The 16,470-nt window shown below is 43.7% G+C and overlaps 1 protein-coding gene across 4 annotated transcripts in view; it reads left to right on the forward strand.

The window, feature by feature from the left end:
* LOC112255674 (equilibrative nucleoside transporter 1) overlaps positions 1-10,457 on the forward strand; it is a 67,424-nt gene extending 56,967 nt beyond the window's left edge. For all 4 annotated transcript variants that reach the window (XM_024428562.2, XM_024428548.2, XM_024428543.2 and 1 more), the window contains 9 exons: positions 622-761; positions 1,260-1,394; positions 1,487-1,584; positions 2,574-2,658; positions 2,929-3,014; positions 3,130-3,238; positions 3,496-3,581; positions 8,863-9,062; positions 9,352-10,457. In XM_024428562.2, coding sequence (XP_024284330.1) covers positions 622-761; positions 1,260-1,394; positions 1,487-1,584; positions 2,574-2,658; positions 2,929-3,014; positions 3,130-3,238; positions 3,496-3,581; positions 8,863-9,062; positions 9,352-9,463 — 1,051 coding nt within the window. In that variant the 3' untranslated portion in view covers positions 9,464-10,457. The remainder of the gene's footprint in view (positions 1-621; positions 762-1,259; positions 1,395-1,486; positions 1,585-2,573; positions 2,659-2,928; positions 3,015-3,129; positions 3,239-3,495; positions 3,582-8,862; positions 9,063-9,351) is intronic.
* Positions 10,458-16,470: the final 6,013 nt, after the last annotated feature.

The raw sequence follows: 16,470 nt of genomic DNA on the forward strand, positions 1-16,470 counted from the left end.
CCATGGCAAGATGTGTAGAATTGCAGAAAATGTGCTTTTAAACTGCATCATTTTGTCACTGCGGCCAACAGAAGGGCCTCAAAATGTTGGTCTGCGACTGCAACATTGGCCACGCCGCTCCACGCCCACCACCTAATCCCCATTTTGATCCAGGAAAAGACCTGTAATCCTCCCTCTCATTTCAACCCTGAGTAATGTATCGTTTTAACAAAATCGCAACATTATTTTTGCGCTAGTTGGCTGTTCCTGCACCAAAACTCCACTATTTTTCCTTCATAGCTTGTTCTCCATCTTTTTAAATAGGGAGCCAATTTGTTTTCAGCACTTATTTCCATGACTGATCAAAACTCGTTTTCTCATGGATCTCTCTTGTCCCTCTACAGCAGACATATGGTGAGCAATATGTTTGGAACATTGAATAGCAATAAAATCAGTATCGAATCACAATACATAGAATTGTGAGAATCGCAATGCATATCGTTTTGGAACCAAAGTATTTGTGGTCCCTGGGGATTCCCAGCCCTAGTCGTCCATCGGTGACCTCCACTTCGGTCTAAATAGTCGTAGGAATGTCATCTGTTTTTATCCTCCTTTCTCACTCTTCCCTCACCTCTCCCCTAGGATTCCTCAGAATTGGCGTATCGCCGGCTGCCTGTCTGTGATCCTGGTGGTGTTTCTGTTGACGGCGGTGCTGGTCAAAGTGGACATGGGCCCTCTCCCCTTCTTCTCTCTCACCATCATCAAAATCATCTGCATCAATTGTAAGTGGACCCCAACCTACCTCATACCTAACACACCAAGCTCACACACACACAACTCATTCACCACTCACACCATCTGCTATGGAGTTGGCTTGTTTAAAATGGGACGTAAAACAGGATACGCTCACCCCCATTTTGCTCTCCTGTTGGTTTGATCCTGATGCCTGATGAGGAGCAGCTTCTCCGGCTGTTTAGGTTCTGCCAGAGGGGAGGACTGGGTGAATACTGTGTATACTAGGAAAGGGGGTGAATGAAATAATGTTTTATGTAAAACAACCCTTGTGATGTTCTCATTTGTTTTTGCTTTATGTCTCTGTGATGTGCCAACCCTACCTGTCTTGATCTTCCTCTTTTGAGTATATCATGACCTTTTCTTCCAATAAAGTTGTTTTCCCTTTCTTGCCTTCAAATGTATTACTCCCTCTATCCAACATCTACAATCCCTCATTCTCTCTCTAAATTGACTTAATTTTCTCCCCCCTCTCTCTCTCTAACCAGCGTTTGGGGCAGTGCTGCAAGGCAGTCTGTTTGGCCTGGCTGCAATGCTGCCGGCCTCCTACACCACACCTATCATGAGTGGACAGGGTCTCGCTGGAACCTTCGCTGCCTTCTCCATGATCTGTGCCCTGGCCAGTATGTCTAACACTCACAGCAGGTCCATAACTTCTATTCCAGGATGAAGATAGTAAGCACTTCCTGGTCATGACCCTGTGTTCTGTGTGTAGGTGGCTCAGCCCTGCAGGACAGTGCCTTTGGCTACTTCATCACTGCGTGCGTGGTCATCTTCCTGGCCATCCTGTCCTACCTCGCTCTGCCCAGTATGGTAAAACCTCCAACTAACACACTCTAATCCAGTGGCTCTCAACTGATTTTGTCCTTGGGACCCAAATTTAACCAAGTTGTCTGCCTCAATCCAATATTCACATGTTGATTTAAAAAAAAAAAAAAATTTAATCTGGAAAACTGTGGTTAATGCTCGTAAATGTACCAATTATATGAAAAGGGAACAAGTCTCACCTTTCATTTTCAGTCCTTGATGAAGAATGTTAAGCTCACTGGTTTGAGACCACAAGAAATATAGTTGAGGTTAAAATATAAAATCATTATGATTTCTACACACTTTCTACCTGGTTTTAGTTGTTTAAGTTCAGACTGGAGTATTTTTCATTAAAAAAACTTGCGACCCATTCAAAACCATTTGGGTTGCGACCCACCAGTTTAGAATAGCTGCTCTAATCTACACAGAACATTGACCCCTACTGATCTGGTCTTCCTAATGGGATGCTCTGACCTCAAAATACTTTGTCCGGGGCTCAACAAGGTTATCTGAGGGAAGTCGTCATTGGCTCAACAAGGTTATCTGAGGGAAGTCGTCATTGGCTCAACAAGGTTATCTGAGGGAAGTTGTCATTGGCTCAACAAGGTTATCTGAGGGAAGTCGTCATTGGCTCAACAAGGTTATCTGAGGGAAGTCGTTAGCAGGGTGTAGCACTATAAAGCCCCCTGGCCTGTATCCATAATGTGTCCTCCTACTCAGCTATATGGACAGATTCAGTAACCTGATAATAATAATATGTAGGGATGTTAACCCCGATGTCCTGGTTAAATTTCCAATCTGGCACTCATACCATCATAGCCACCTGGCTTCCAATTGGCTCATTTCATCCCCTCTCCTCCCCCTGTAACTGTTCCCCAGGTTGTTGCTGTAAAAAAAAACGATGTTATCAGTCAACGTACCTGGTATAAGGATAAATAAATCATGTGGGTTGGCAAATGTGCTGAATTGTCTTAAAGTCTCTCCCTACCTCGCAGGAGTTTTTCCAGTACTACCTGGAAAGTAATGGATCCAAGCCAGCCGGCGGAGATGAGGAGAACAAGATGAACCTATTGAAAAAAGGTACAGTCAGCAGCTGGAATGACATGTAACAAGACGCGGCTTATAAAACCTGAAGCCATTGAGAAATGTGTTTCTCCTTTTGTGTGTAGTAGTGTACTCAGCCCAGGGCTCGCTGGATTATAGTATAACTATAGTTTGCTTGTTTATGTATGTTTCTTGATTTAATTCTCAGTTCTTCTTTAAATTAGATTATTTTGCATCTCTATCTGTGTAACGCTAACAACAAAAGAGGATGTGAGGAATCATACAGACTTTTGCGTTGTGTGACAGACAGCCCAGCAGAGAAGAGGCCAGTGGTCAGTCTGACAGAGGAGGAAGCCAAGCCCACGATATCTGTGTTTGCCATCTTTAAACAGGCAAGGGACCTGCACAAAGATAATATCAACTAAGTGGTTCTCCCAAGTAAGGAAATTGGTGGGGGGGCCTAAAACCACCCACTTATGTTGGACTTATTTTGTCCTGTGTTTGTAGATCTGGGTAATGGCCCTCTCTGTGTGCTTCGTGTTCACCATCACCATCGGAACTTTTCCTGCAGTCACAGTTGATGTCAGATCCACCATGGCCGATGGAGGTGCCTGGGGTGAGTGTGCTAAGGGAGCGTTTATGTTGTAAATGATTACACAAGTCTTTATTCACCTGTGTTTTGCTGTATAAATGGTGTGTGAAGAGAGTGACCAGCATACAGGCTCATAGCATTCATCCTCTATATAAAAAAAACTAGCAAGGACAATGCCAAACATCTGCCCTTGCGATTTTGCTCAAATAGTTTCCAGTATTGATTTTAAGTCTGTGGACTTGTTATTCACCATGCGGTTTATTGTCCTTTTGTGGCCACAGATACATACTTCATCCCTGTGTCGTGTTTCCTGCTCTTCAACGTGATGGACTGGGCAGGAAGGAGTCTGACGGCCGTGTGTATGTGGGTGAGTCTTGAGGCCCTGAGCACTAGTTCCACTGACACTGTCTCAAACAGACAAAGGCTTGTTGGTGTAGATTCCTACTCAACATCTGTGCTCCCTTAAAATGGTTCCCCCTGGCCTGACCAATTTTTCCCCTTGGCCAACTTCTTTGACGTTTCACTGGACCATAGATCAGAATGTCTTGGCATCTCATCAATCTAAAAGGGAGAGGAGAAGGATAGGCTAATGATTCCCATACAACAGTATAACAATGACATAACACTTTTGTTTAAAAATACCTTAACTTCTCAAAAATGTTAATCCAAATCTGATCCAGATTACTGCCTGGTTTACATGACGTTATAGGGGTTGTAACCCCTCCTCCACACACCATCAAAGTGAATAGAATGGAATTATAGTTGGAAACCTTGTATGAGTGAAATCATGCTGAGACACCCGTCCAGTCGGATTTACAGAGCTAGACACAGCACCGAGACTGCCCTGGTAAGGGTCATCAATAAACTCCGTAAGGGTCATCAATAAACTCCTCATGAATACTGCCTCTGGGGCTGCCCGCATCCTCACACTGCTGGACCTCTGTGTAGTATTCAACAGGGTCAGCCACCCCATCCTGCTGGACCGCATGGAGAAGCTCTTGGGGCCTGTCAGACACTGTCCTGGACTGGTTCAGGTCCTATCTCACTGATCGCTACTAGTTTGTAGCCATCCTAGTAGGTCAGACAGTTGTGGTCTGACAGGGAGTCCCTCAAGGCTCTGTCCTCGGGCTACTAATGTTTTATATCTGAATGCTGCCACTGGGAAACATCTTGAGGAAACAGACAGGGCTTTCGCTTTTATGCTGACAACATAAAAAGCTCTGTTTCCACAAGCACTGACATTGCCAATGCCACTACAAAGTCAGTGTAAAGTCAGTGTGGAAGAGGTGAAAAAATTATTGTTGTCTATCAACAATGACAAGCCACCAGGGTCTGACAATCTAGATGGAAAATTACTGAGGATAATAACAGATGATATTGCCACTCCTTATTTGCCACATCTTCAATTTAAGTCTACTAGAGAATGTGTGCCCTCAGGTCTGGAGGGAAGCTAAAGTCATTCCGCTACCCAAGAATAGTAAAGCCCCCTTTGGCTATTTCAGCAAGTAATCAGCCTGTTACCAACCCTTAGTAAACTTCTGTAAAAAATTGTGTTTGACCAGATGCAATGCTATTTTACAGTAAACAAATTGACAACAGAATTTCAGCATGATTATAGGGAGGGACACTCAACAAGCACAGCACATACACAAATGACTGATGATTGGCTGAGAAAAATTGATGATAAAATGATTGTGGGGGCTGTCTTGTTAGACTTCAGTGCAGCTTTTGATATTATCGATCATAGTCTACTGCTGGAAAAACGTATGTGTTATGGCTGCTATAATGTGGATAAAGAGTTATTTGTCTAACAGAACACAGAGGGTGTTCTTTAATGGAAGCCTATCTAATATATTCCAGTTAGAATCAGGAATTCCCCAGGGTAGCTGTTTAGGCCCCTTGCTTTTTTCAATTTTTACTAACGACATGCCACTGACTTTGAGTAAAGCCAGAGTTTCTATGTATGCGGATGACTCAACACTATACACGTCAGCTACTACAGAGACTGAAATGACAGCAACACTCAGCAAAGAGCTACAGTTAGTTTTAGAATGGGTGGCAAGGAATAAGTTAGCCCTAAATATTTCTAAAACTAAAAGCATTGTATTTAGAACAAAACACTCACTAAACCTAAACCTAAACCTCAACTCAAAACCCTAGACCTCAACTAAATCTTGTAATAAATCATGTGGAAATTGAGCAAGTTGAGATGACTAAACTACTTGGGTAACACTAATTTGTAAACTGTCATGGTCAAAACATGTTGATGCAGTAGTAGCTAAGATGGGGATAAATGAAATCAAAGTGTATTTGTCACGTGCGCCGAATACAACAGGCGTAGGTAGACCTTACAGTGAAATGCTTACTTACAGGCTCTAACCAATAGTGCAAAAAAGGTATTAGGTGAACAAAAGGTAGGTAAAGAAATAAAACAACAGTAAAAAGACAGGCTATATACAGTAGCGAGGCTATAAAAGTAGCGAGGCTACATACAGACACCGGTTAGTCAGGCTGACTGAGGTAGTATATAGATATGGTTAAAGTGACTATGTATATATGATAAACAGAGAGTAGCAGCAGTATAAAAAGAGGGGGTTGGGGGGTGGCACACAATGCAAATAGTCCGGGTAGCTATTTGATTACCTGTTCAGGAGTCTTATGGCTTGGGGGTAAAAACTGTTGAGAAGCCATTTTGTCCTAGACTTGGCACTCCGGTACCGCTTGCCATGCGGTAGTAGAGAGAACAGTCTGTGGCTGGGGTCTTTGACAATTTTTAGGGCCTTCCTCTGACACCGCCTGGTGTAGAGGTCCTGGATGGCAGGCAGCTTAGCCCCAGTGATGTACTGGGTCGTACGCACTACCCTCTGTAGTGCCTTGCGGTCAGAGGCCGAGCAATTGCCGTACCGGGTAGTGATGCAACCAGTGCATCTCTGTGTTGCAGCTGTAGAACCTTTTGAGGATCTCAGGACCCATGCCAGATCTATCTATAATAAAGCGATGCTCTGCCTTCTTATCAACAAGGCAGGTCATACAGGCCCTAGTTTTGTCACACCTTGACTACTGTTCAGTCTTGTAGTCAGGGGCCACAAAAAAGGACTCATGAAAATTGCAATTGGCACAGAACAGGGCAGCACGGCTGGCCCTTGGATGTACACAGAGAGCTAATATTAATAATACGCATGTCAATCTCTCCTGGCTGAAAGTGGAGGAGAGATTGACTTCATCACTACTTTTATTTATGAGAGGTATTGACATGTTGAATGCATACCCCACAAGACATGCCACAAGAGGTCTTTTCACAGCCCCCTAGTCCAGAACAGACTATGGGAGGCACACAGTACTACATAGAGCCATGACTACATGGAACTCTATTCCACATCAAGTAACTGACGCAAGCAGTAAAATTTGATTTAAAATAACAGATTAAAAAAACACCTTATGGAACAGCGGGGACTGGGACGCAACACAAACATTGGCACATACACACTATACATACATATGGATTTAGTACTGTAGATATGTGGTAGTGGTGGAGTAGGGGCCTGAGGGCACACAGCGTGTTGTAAAATCTGGGAATGTATTGTAATGTTTTAAAATGGTATAACCTGCCTTAATTTAGCTGGACCCCAGGAAGAGTAGCTGCTGCTTTGGCATGGTGTCAAGGTCCTCCCCTCCAGTGAGGTCCGCAACCTGGGTGTGATATTTGACAGTCGGCTCTCGTTTGAGGCTGATATCAAGAGTGTGACCAAAGACATTGCCAGGTTACGACCTATGGGATTACATCCTGCATCTGAGTGACTCATCCACGCCTTTATTTAATCCCGTCTGGACTATTGTAACGGCCTGTTTGTTGGCGCATCTGCCAAGCTCTGAAACAGGACACAATGTTTCCAGAACTGTGGTGCATGTGTCCTCACCCACACCCCCCACGAGCACATCACTCCAGTGCTATCCAAACGCCACGGGCTCTCCATATGCTCGCGCACCGACTACACTCCTACCAAGGTATCCACAACTCTGGAACCAAGTACCTGTCTGACCTCATTCTACTCTTTTTCCCCACACGCACCCTTTGCTCCTCCATCTAACTTCAGCAGCCTCGTAGCAAACTAAAAACTATGGGTGACAGGGCTATCCGTTGCGCTGTTCCGCGGCTGTGGAATGCACTTCCAGACACTAGTAGGACTGTCCTCCTTTTATGGCACAGCTCAAGACCATGCAGTTGCTAATTCTGCTAATTCTGTTCATGTCCTCTGGATCTGATGTCACCTGGTATATATCTTTGTTTGTTGTCTGTTTTGGATTATTTTATATTTGCGCCTTGTGTGTGAGAAGCTTTTTACAAATTAAATGTATTATCAATCGTTCAGAATTCTGTGAAAAATCTGGTTTGGAACAGAACAGTTGCTGTGTAGGCCAGTGGTTTGTATTGGAAAAAAGCCCTTGTGGTTTTAGGATGAAGAGGTTGTGTGACTGCTGAAAGGAAGTCGGTTTTGGTGGGTGGTTGAGGAGTGGTGAAAATAAAGACCCCCTATTGATTTGGAGTAGCTTCCTGTTTTTAACTAGATCTCATGACTGGGGCTGTAACAGCTCCCAGCTCTGGAGTCTGTCATTCATTGGCTGAGAGGTTTCCCCATAGAGATCTAGATGGTGTTCTGTTTCTATTTAATTCTACCTCCGCCCCCTCCCTTCCGCATCATGACCCCTATGATTACTTTAGAACAGTCCTGCCCTCCCCAATTAAGGTGCCACCAACCTCCTGTGATTCTGACTAATTTACATTAAAGGAAATTGCTTTGACTACAATATGGCTACCATTATACCGTGATTCAACATATTTTGGCCAGACAATCTAAACCATTAGATTGCGATACAGTCTTGATAACACATTGCTGACCCTAGAACATCCCTTAGCCAGCTGTGAGTACCTCATTAATCTAATCTCCAGCCCATCTGAAAACCTGCCCTGAACCCTATCAGCCTCACACCACTCAATGCTCTGTTGTGTTCTATTCTCCAGGCCCTACTGCTATCCAATCCAATTGAAATAATCAAATGCAATTAAGCTTGGCCACGGGTGGAATAGTTAAATGATTTCACAGAGAAAATGTTTCACTATCCCTTTTTACAGTGCTGTGTTTTATTAGCCTCACTTCGTGCTGAAGCATATAGTAGGCCTCATTATAATGTAACTAATTGAGTTTATAGTGTGTTGTTTATTTCTCCTGCCTGCTCTGAATTCTGTAACTCAAGGTTTCATTTGGAGGCCATTTCTGAATTCCCTGAGTTCACAGGCTCCTTGTCTAAGCTTTTCATTTGAATGTGTGTGGGTTTCAGACCCCATCTTATCCAGGGCGTGGCTCTGTCTCAGGCTACATAACCTTGCACTACTGTCCCCCCCTCAGTTTACATTACTGAAGCTACACAGGAAGTGTGTAAAACCCTCAGCAACCTGACATTTCAACACACCTGACCAGCAACTTTCTTGTTGACAAAATCCAGTATGAAGAGAGGTGATTGCGATCAGGGTTCACATTCATAAGTGATCTGTTTTAAACAGGGTATACAGTATAAGATTGGAGTGGATCTGTACGATGTGTTGACATCTGTATGATGTGTTGATGTACGATGTCTCTTTTTCCTGTCAGCCCGGTAAGAACAGCGTCATCCTGCCCGTCATGGTGGGTCTCCGTGTGGTCTTTGTGCCTCTCTTTATGCTGTGTAACGTCCAGCCCAGGAACAACCTGCCCGTGCTGTTCGCCCACGACGCCTGGTACATCGTCTTCATTATCCTCTTCTCCTTCAGCAATGGATACCTGGCCAGCCTCTGCATGTGCTTCGGACCAAAGTAAGACCATCGCCAGTGACAACTACAGCAGAGTTCTCAACCTTCTGTATCAGGGACCGGCACTGCTGACTGGTTCCTCAGCTGGAAAGCTGACTAATTATAGTCAGTTTGCAAGCGGTACTCCATAGAAGGGAACCATAGCTTGCCGGTTCCTGTAACACAGGTTGAGAAACACTGTACTTTCACAGTCTTCTCATGACGAAAAAGACATTGCACTGGTTCATCATTTTGTATACAGTCCTGTTTTCTTCTCCTGGTCATGTGTTTTGTCCCTCCTATTTCCATACAGGAAAGTGGCACAACGCGAAGCGGAGACGGCCGGGACCATCATGGCGTTCTTCCTGTCTCTGGGTTTGGCTCTTGGAGCTGCCTTGTCCTTTGTTTTCAGAATCATTATCTAGACCTGGAGTCCCCACAACACCACCCCACCCCTCAGAACACTGTCTGCTCCTCTACCCGCCGTGCAGGACGAGGGGTGGAGGAGGAGGTGAACTTTGCTGTGTTGACTGTCACACGGCAGAAACACTACAACACTCAGATGCAGCCAGCCTCAGAGCTTGAGTGTATGTGCTTCCCCTCTTCCCACTGAATTATAATACTCTCCATTTTGAAAGAATGCAAAGTTAATCTAGTTCAGCTGCCTATGTAACTGCTCTCATCTCGTGCTCTAGTTGCCAACATGTCTCTCATCCTGCAGGGAACATGGTGGAAGACCGGAGAAGCGCTCTCAGCTCAAGGGAGTATTTCAGCTCTTAGGCCAAAATGCCGCTATGAGCCGTAAATGGTGCAGGACATGTATTTATATGGATTGCAAAATGATTGTGAAACTGTGCAGCTTCTAATGTCTTAGTATGTGTTATCATTGAGATGTATGGGCCTTCTAGTTTAGAATAGGTTTTAAATTTCAATGAAGTTGTTTTAACAGCCTACGTCCATGTTAAATGCTCATTATGGTAGCGCTTTGCCCTGCCATATAAAGGTATTTTAAGCACAGCTACAACAAATATGCAGCTACTAATTACATGTGTTGTGCTAGTGAACGTGAGGGGAGGAGAGTTTTTGTAAACTCACCCGTTCATTTGTTCTGTCAGTTTGTGCCATTTTTCGGGTTCATCATCAAAACATTTTGTATCAGAACTACAATGAACAAAAATACCGACACAACATGCAAAAATGTCAAAGATTTTACTGAGTCAGGTCATATAAGGAAATCAGTCAATTTTAATTAATTAATTAGGCCCTAATCTATGGATTTCACAACTGGGAATACAGATATGCAGATAGCACCATCGTATAAAGTTGATCAGTGGTAAAATGTTGGGTTTTATTTGTCTTATATACAGTGAGTGTCTAAGGCCTACTTAAATTATTATTTGCATAAAGTACTTCAACTAATTTCTTGTGGCCTGTGAAATGTTGTCCCACTCTTCAATGGCTGTGTGAAGTTGCTGGATATTGGCGGGAAGTGGAACATGCTGGCAATGGAAGAACTGGGACATTTTCAGCTTCCAGGAATTGTGTACAGATCCTTGCAACATGGGGCCGTGCATGATCATGTTAAAACATGAGGTGATGGTGGCGGATGAATGTCACAACAATTTTTTTTAAACATTTTATTTCACCTTTATTTAACCAGGTAGGATAGTTGAGAACAAGTTCTCATTTGCAACTGCGACCTGGCCAAGATAAAGCATAGCAGTGTGAACAGACAACACAGAGTTACACATGGAGTAAACAATTAACAAGTCAATAACACAGTAGGAAAAAAAAGGGGAAGTCTATATACATTGTGTGCAAAAGGCATGAGGAGGTAGGCGAATAATTACAATTTTGCAGATTAACACTGGAGTGATAAATGATCAGATGGTCATGTACAGGTAGAGATATTGGTGTGCAAAAGAGCAGAAAAGTAAATAAATAAAAACAGTATGGGGATGAGGTAGGTAAAAATGGGTGGGCTATTTACCGATAGACTGTACAGCTGCAGCGATCGGTTAGCTGCTCAGATAGCAGATGTTTGAAGTTGGTGAGGGAGATAAAAGTCTCCAACTTCAGCGATTTTTGCAATTCGTTCCAGTCACAGGCAGCAGAGAACTGGAACGAAAGGCGGCCAAATGAGGTGTTGGCTTTAGGGATGATCAGTGAGATACACCTGCTGGAGCGCGTGCTACGGATGGGTGTTGCCATCGTGACCAGTGAACTGAGATAAGGCGGAGCTTTACCTAGCATGGACTTGTAGATGACCTGGAGCCAGTGGGTCTGGCGACGAATATGCAGCGAGGGCCAGCCGACTAGAGCATACAAGTCACAGTGGTGGGTTGTATAAGGTGCTTTAGTGACAAAACGGATGGCACTGTGATAAACTGCATCCAGTTTGCTGAGTAGAGTGTTGGAAGCAATTTTGTAGATGACATCGCCGAAGTCGAGGATCGGTAGGATTGTCAGTTTTACTAGGGTAAGTTTGGCGGCGTGAGTGAAGGAGGCTTTGTTGCGGAATAGAAAGACGACTCTTGATTTGATTTTCGATTGGAGATGTTTGATATGAGTCTGGAAGGAGAGTTTACAGTCTAGCCATACACCTAGGTACTTATAGATGTCCACATATTCAAGGTCGGAACCATCCAGGGTGGTGATGCTGGTCAGGCGTGCGCGGGTGCAGGCAGCGAACGGTTGAAAAGCATGCATTTGGTTTTACTAGCGTTTAAGAGCAGTTGGAGGCCACGGAAGGAGTGTTGTATGGGCCTCAGGATCTCATTGAGGTATCTCTGCATTCAAATTGCCATAGATAAAATGCAATTGTTTTCGTTGTCCATAGTTTATGCCTGCCCATACCATAACCCCACTGCCACCATGGGGCACTCTGTTCACAACGTTGACATCAGCAAACCGTTCGCCTACACGACACCATATTGCCAGTTGCCCGGTAGTTAACTGGGATTCATCCATTAAGGGCACACTTCTCCAGTGTGCCAGTGGCCATTCAAGGTGAGCATTTACCCACTGAAGTCAGTTATGATGCCGAACTGCAGACAAGTCAAGACCCTGGTGAGGACAACAAGCATGCAGATGAGCTTCCCTGAGATGGTTTCTACAGTTTGTGCAGAAATTCTTCAGTTGTGCAAACCCACAGTTTGATCAGAAAACTGATGTGGTGGTCCTGGGCCTGCGGTTGAGAGGCAGGTTGGATGTACTGCCAAATTCTCTAAGCCGCCTCTGTCGAGAAATTAACATTCAACTCTCAGGCCACAGCTCTGGTGGACATTCCTGCAGTCAGCATGCCAATTGCATTCTCCCTCAACTTGAGACATCTGTGGCATGGTGTTGTGTGACAACTGCACACTTTAGTGGCCTTTTGTAATGATTATTCTGTATAGTCAGCTTATTGATATGCCACACCTGTCAGTTGGATGATTTATCTTGGCAAAGGAGAAATGCTCACTAACAGGGATGTAAACAAATGTGTGCTGAAAATTAGAGATAAATAATATTTTTGTGCATATGGAACATTTCTTGTATCTTTTCATTTCAGCTCAAGACCAACACTTTTTACATGTTGCGTTTTATATTTTTCTTCACAGTGGTGGAAAAAATACAACATTTTCATACTTGGGTAATTTTCTATTATTAAAGGCATCTTTACTTTAACTCAAGTAAAAGTCACCCAGTAAAATACTATTTTATTCAAATTAAGTATTTGGTGTTTAGATATATTCACACATTGAAAGTAAATCTTTTCAAATTCATTATATTAAGGAAACCAGATGTACCATTTTTTGTATGTATTTACAGATAGCCAGGGGCACACTCAAACAATTCACAAACGAAGCATCTGTGTTTAGTGAGTCCGCCAGATTACAGGCAATAGGGATGACTAGGGATGCTCTCTTGGTAAATGTGTAAATTGGGCCATTTTCCTTTCCTGCTTAGCATTAAAAATGTAACGAGTACTTTTGGGTGTAAGGGAAAATGTATGGAGCAAAAGTACATTTTTCTTTAGAAAGGTAGTAAAGTACAGCTAGCCCAAAAAAAGACTTAAGTACTTTAAAGTATTTTTACTGTAGTACTTTACACCACTGTTTGTTCTATTCTCTAAGCAAGTTTTATCATGTGTAATGCCAATTTATCTGACTATTTATACCGATTTGCTTGTCAGTTATGGTTTAAATATGCATATTTTCTGGAATAATTTCATTTTATAGTAACGTCTTCATTTTCAAAATCCTGAAACGTATCAACTATTAATTTGGGTCAGGCCCGAAGCTTGCGCTAGTGAACTTGCAGCATTGTATAAAATATTTTGGGCCCTCATTTTCCGGTGACAGTAAGATCGGGACACAGCTGGCTATTTCCGCATGGCATAAGAAGCAGTGCTTGATTTTGGCGGGCGCCCACCAGAGCACCTCAAATGTTTTACTGCTTGAGCTCCTGTTCAAATAATAGATTATAAACAGTACCAGCACCCAAAATGATTACCGGAACCTAAATCAGTCTAGCACTGATAAAATGGGCCCACCTGATTACTTCTTGTGTTTCCACTGGATCGGAGCATGGCGTTTTAACCTTTCATGCTGAGTGGTTAACGAAAGGAGAGGGCAGGAAAACATTTAAAATACATTCAGTAACTATAGAAGCTCCACATGTCTGTAGTGGTGGTGTGTTAAGCCAATCAGAAATACTATCAAATCCCCAAATGGGCACATTTCACATTTGCACGCAGGCCAGTTAGCCTATAGGCCTACTTCTATGCTTGCACGTCCTTATTCAACACTGGCAGGAGCGCCCCAAACAAAAGACAATGGCTAAATTAACGAAACTCGTAAATGAAATAAAATAAACTTGTTTCTCACAAGTGTAGCATAGGTTGTGCACTTTGAAAACAATTAGTCCACCCAGACAATAACAGAAAGACTAGAATAATAACATTCAATGCATTAATAGAAATGACCATAACCAAAATAACAAACATTGTAGATTAGGAATTAATGGTAAATGTACTACTGGTAATATGTAATGGGGAATTGATATACACTAACAATCAAATGCAAACAATTGATATGAAGGTGTGAAACAATGAATGTGCACAAATTGGCGGGAGAGGCCGCATTCAGTAGAAAAGTCCATCTATCTGCATTGGCCATTCAAAATTTAAATTGATGCCGCCTGAACAGAAGTCCGGGCATTCATACTTCTTGTGCTTGGCGGAATAGTGTAGAGCTGTTAAGGGATTGTGTTTTCTAATGGCTGTACCGCCCCCACCTACCGTCAACCAATCATGTTAATGCGGACCTATACAGAGCCTTCCGCATTGTCACATTTGGGAGGCACATGGCGATGTGGTACGGTGCTTGATTTGGCCCTGCATGCCTCCTGGAGGCTTCGCAATTGCGTCAAACCCTCCATATGGAGCCTCTGACCACATTATAGATCAAGCATCAATTGTCTTTTGTCTAGTCCTCTGCAATGGATTAGTTCACAGAGATGGGCGCAAATATACACTGCTCAAAAAAATAAAGGGAACACTAAAATAACACATCCTAGATCTGAATGAATGAAATATTTTTATTAAATATTTGTTTCTTTACATAGTTGAATGTGCTGACAACAAAATCACACAAAAAATGATCAATGGAAATCAAATGTATCAACCCATGGAGGTCTGGATTTGGAGTCACACTCAAAATTAAAGTGGAAAACCACACTACAGGCTGATCCAACTTTGATGTAATGTCCTGGAAAAAAAGTCTAAATGAGGCTCAGTAATGTGTGTGGCCTCCACGTGCCTGTATGACCTCCCTACAACGCCTGGGCATGCTCCTGATGAGGTGGCGGATGGTCTCCTGAGGGATCTCCTCCCAGACCTGGACTAAAGCATCCGCCAACTCCTGGACAGTCTGTGGTGCAACGTGGCGTTGGTGGATGGAGCGAGACATGATGACCCAGATGTGATCAATTGGATTCAGGTCTGGGGAACGGGCGGGCCAGTCCATAGCATCAATGCCTTCCTCTTGCAGGAACTGCTGTCACACTCCAGCCACATGAGGTCTAGCATTGTCTTGCATTAGGAGGAACCCAGGGCCAACCGCACCAGCATATGGTCTCACAAGGGGTCTGAGGATCTCATCTCGGTACCTAATGGCAGTCAGGCTACCTTTGGCGAGCACATGGAGAGCTGTGCGGCCCCCCAAAGAAATGCCACCCCACACCATGACTGACCCACCGCCAAACCAGTCATGCTGGAGGATATTGCAGGCAGCAGAACGTTCTCCACGGCGTCTCCAGACTGTCAGGTCTGTCACATGTGCTCAGTGTGAACATGCTTTCGTCTGTGAAGAGCACAGGGCGCCAGTGGCGAATTTGCCAATCTTGGTGTTCTCTGGCAAATGCCAAACGTCCTGCACGGTGTTGGGCTGTAGTAAGCACAACCCCCACCTGTGGAGGTCGGGCCCTCATACCACCCTCATGGAGTCTATTTCTGACCGTTTGAGCAGACACATGCACATTTGTGGCCTGCTGGAGGTTATTTTGCAGGGCTCCTCCTGCTCCTCCTTGCACAAAGGCGGAGGTAGCAGTCCTGCTGCTGGGTTGTTTTCTCCTACGGCCTCCTCCACGTCTCCTGATGTACTGGCCTGTCTCCTGGTAGCGCCTCCATGCTCTGGACACTACGCTGACAGACACAGCAAACCTTCTTGCCACAGCTCGCATTGATGTGCCATCCTGGATGAGCTACACTACCTGAGCCACTTGTGTGGGTTGTAGACTCTCATGCTACCACTAGAGTGAAAGCACCGCCAGCATTCAAAAGTGACCAAAACATCAGCCAGGAAGCATAGGAACTGAGAAGTGGTCTGTGGTCACCACCTGCAGAACCACTCCTTTATTGGGGGTGTCTTGCTAATTGCCTATAATTTCCACCTGCACAACTGCATGTGAAATTTGTCAGTGTTGCTTCCTAAGTGGACAGTTTGATTTCACAGAAGTGTGATTGACTTGGAGTTACGTTGTGTTATTTAAGTGTTCCCTTTATTTTGAGCAGTGTATTTGTTACTGCTCAACTGAAACAATCTCGTTAGACCAAACAGTTGACCAGTCGACTAATTGGGTTAAGCCCTAGTTTGTTCTGTGTAGTTCTTTTCAAACCGTGTTGGTACAAGTTGAATTTGCTTGGATCGTGTGTCAGGTTGTTTTTATGAATAAAAAAATTGTAATGTGCCTGTGTTTGACGTGGTAAATTAAGTTCATGCTTTAAGCCTTTTCTCCAATTTGCATTATATTAAACAGGTGTGTGCATCCAAACATTTCAAAAGCACAATGTGGTCGGTCTTCTCATCTTGAATGTAGTGAAAGTCAACCATATAGTTACTGTACAACATGAAGCAGTCCCGTAATTATGTTTTTACATACGACTTGG

The sequence above is a fragment of the Oncorhynchus tshawytscha genome, linkage group LG01, assembly GCF_018296145.1.
Source record: "Oncorhynchus tshawytscha isolate Ot180627B linkage group LG01, Otsh_v2.0, whole genome shotgun sequence".
Lineage (NCBI taxonomy): Eukaryota > Metazoa > Chordata > Actinopteri > Salmoniformes > Salmonidae > Oncorhynchus > Oncorhynchus tshawytscha.